This window comes from Diaphorina citri, unplaced genomic scaffold, assembly GCF_000475195.1.
Source record: "Diaphorina citri unplaced genomic scaffold, Diaci psyllid genome assembly version 1.1 scaffold5429, whole genome shotgun sequence".
NCBI classification, from domain to species: domain Eukaryota; kingdom Metazoa; phylum Arthropoda; class Insecta; order Hemiptera; family Psyllidae; genus Diaphorina; species Diaphorina citri.
This window is the reverse complement of record NW_007382805.1, coordinates 1-2,050: the sequence shown is the minus strand read 5'-3', so window position 1 is coordinate 2,050 and position 2,050 is coordinate 1. Positions and strand designations below refer to the sequence as shown.

The 2,050-nt window shown below is 43.2% G+C and overlaps 1 protein-coding gene across 1 annotated transcript; it reads left to right on the top strand.

The window, feature by feature from the left end:
• Positions 1-445: 445 nt before the first annotated feature.
• Positions 446-1,710, top strand: LOC103521549 (the record flags this gene model as incomplete). The annotated part of the gene is made up of 3 exons (XM_008486660.3): positions 446-1,120; positions 1,318-1,400; positions 1,531-1,710. Coding segments are annotated over exons 1-3 (744 nt in total), but the record flags the coding sequence as incomplete, so codon positions are not given.
• Positions 1,711-2,050: the final 340 nt, after the last annotated feature.

Sequence of the window (2,050 nt, the reverse complement as noted above, 5' to 3'; positions counted from 1 at the left end):
TACTTGATATCATGAGTGGAATACTCGGAATTGCATCTTTGTGGTGGGTGCTTCATTTGACATTCTTGTTTTGTATCCAGGGGGAAAGCTTTGCAGGAATTTTCACTTGAATATAGGTCAATCGGAATGCATTGTAATTTTGTTCCAAGAATGGGTTATACCTGTGAGAGGTAACCTTAGTACTAGGGTAGTGGTAGTAGATCTCCTCTATAGATATTCCAAATCGGCTGTCATCACATATAATTGCATACCATGTTCTGTGGTCAGGTATCATACGCTATGCAGTGGTCAGGTTTCGACTGCATAATGTAATTGTCGGAAACGCCTTCTAGATATTCCAAATCGGCTGTCATCACATATAATTGCATACCATGTTCTGTGGTCAGGTATCGTACGCTATGCAGTGGTTTCGACTGCATAATGTAACTGTCGGTAACGCCTTCAAAAGATGAAACATTAGGGAGCATTATCACGATGTAGAACGATTCCCATATCCCGGGGAGCTCGGGTATACTATTGATTTAGTTCAGGCTTAGCCACTACCACTATTTCATATCGCAATTCCCAGTTCCGTTTTATTTTCCCGAGGGAAATGGTGTTTCCACTGCAGCGACAATAAACACAGATAGAACGCAAGCTATGAACTACACTCTTCAAGTCCATGGTGAACGCCATGTCTATCCAGTCCCTCCTGGTCTGAATGAGTTAGTCAGTGACATCACACGGGAAGTGTTACGTCATCAGCCAGATAACCTGTACAAGTTTATAGCGGAGTATCTGGAGAGTCTACTGCGGATTCGTAACGCCATGAATGTCGGGGTGAAATTCCGCGCGCAGGTCATTGAGGAATCGACAGCGTTTGTCAATCATTTCCTCGTGTGTGGGTTCTCACCTGATGATCTGGACGCGGCTGCACGCAAGATTCAATCCTTCTGGCGCGGCTTCCTAGGGAGGAAGAAGCTGAGGGAAGATTTGGAGCAAAAGAAGCGAGAGGAGGAAGCGTTTGATGAGACAGTTCGCGCCATTGCAGAGGATTTGAATGTCACGCTGGATGAACTGTTGAACGCCGCTAATATTCTGCAGAAATACTTAAAGGAATTCCTAGCCACTCTTTTACAAGGTAATTTCAGTTTGAGGGGGATTTTTCCGTCGATCCAGATCAGCTATCAATTTTATCCGTATCGTTTTCTATTTAAATTCCTCTGGGGCTGTTCGGAGTTTATAACATAGACACATACCAGATGGACACTTCTTCACTATTAAGTCAAATGAAATGGTTACGTACTGACCTCCTTTCAATCTCGCATTCATCCGCAGCTCCGTCAGAACAGGAAGAGATAAAATGTATATTGTATAGTCAATATGAGATCATTTTCATTGTTCCCTTATCCGAGGAAATAGCGCGATTTTGTATTCGACAATTGATGGAAAAATTAAAAAGGGGAAAAAAGATCGACGTGATTGGTAGGAAGTAGGAACGGGACCACTACCAAGTGTTCCTAACTTCCTATCAAGGATGATGATTGGTAGGGCTATCAGTTGATTACTGTTGATTCTCTTATGGATCATGTGGATGCGGTGCTAGCTGATGAGATATCAGATGATGAGGATGAGGATGTGGAAGGCGCTGTGGGTGATGGACATTGGAGTGAAGATGAAATACCAGCTGCCAAATCATCCGGAGGCACTTACCACAGACCGCAAGTCCTGGCGAGTACTATTTCTCTCTCACCCACAAATATGCCACGGGCCTCATGGAACCTAAATCCAATTCTAGTGGATAGTAGATACTTGAATAGGTAGTGGATATGGATACCTTGTCTGGATTGGATAGGCAGTGGATTACATATCATCTAAGATACTTACTTACTAGTTTACTTGAGAAACACGAAAGATATAGTACTTATCTCACGGAGTTGAAACAATATCTGGGATTCTGGGCTCCTTCCATGTCCTGTACAAGGGATTGTCCCAAGTATACAGGGTGGTTCGTGATTTGCGAACCACGCTTATATCTCAGAAACGGCTGGGAATTAAGGAATGAAATAAA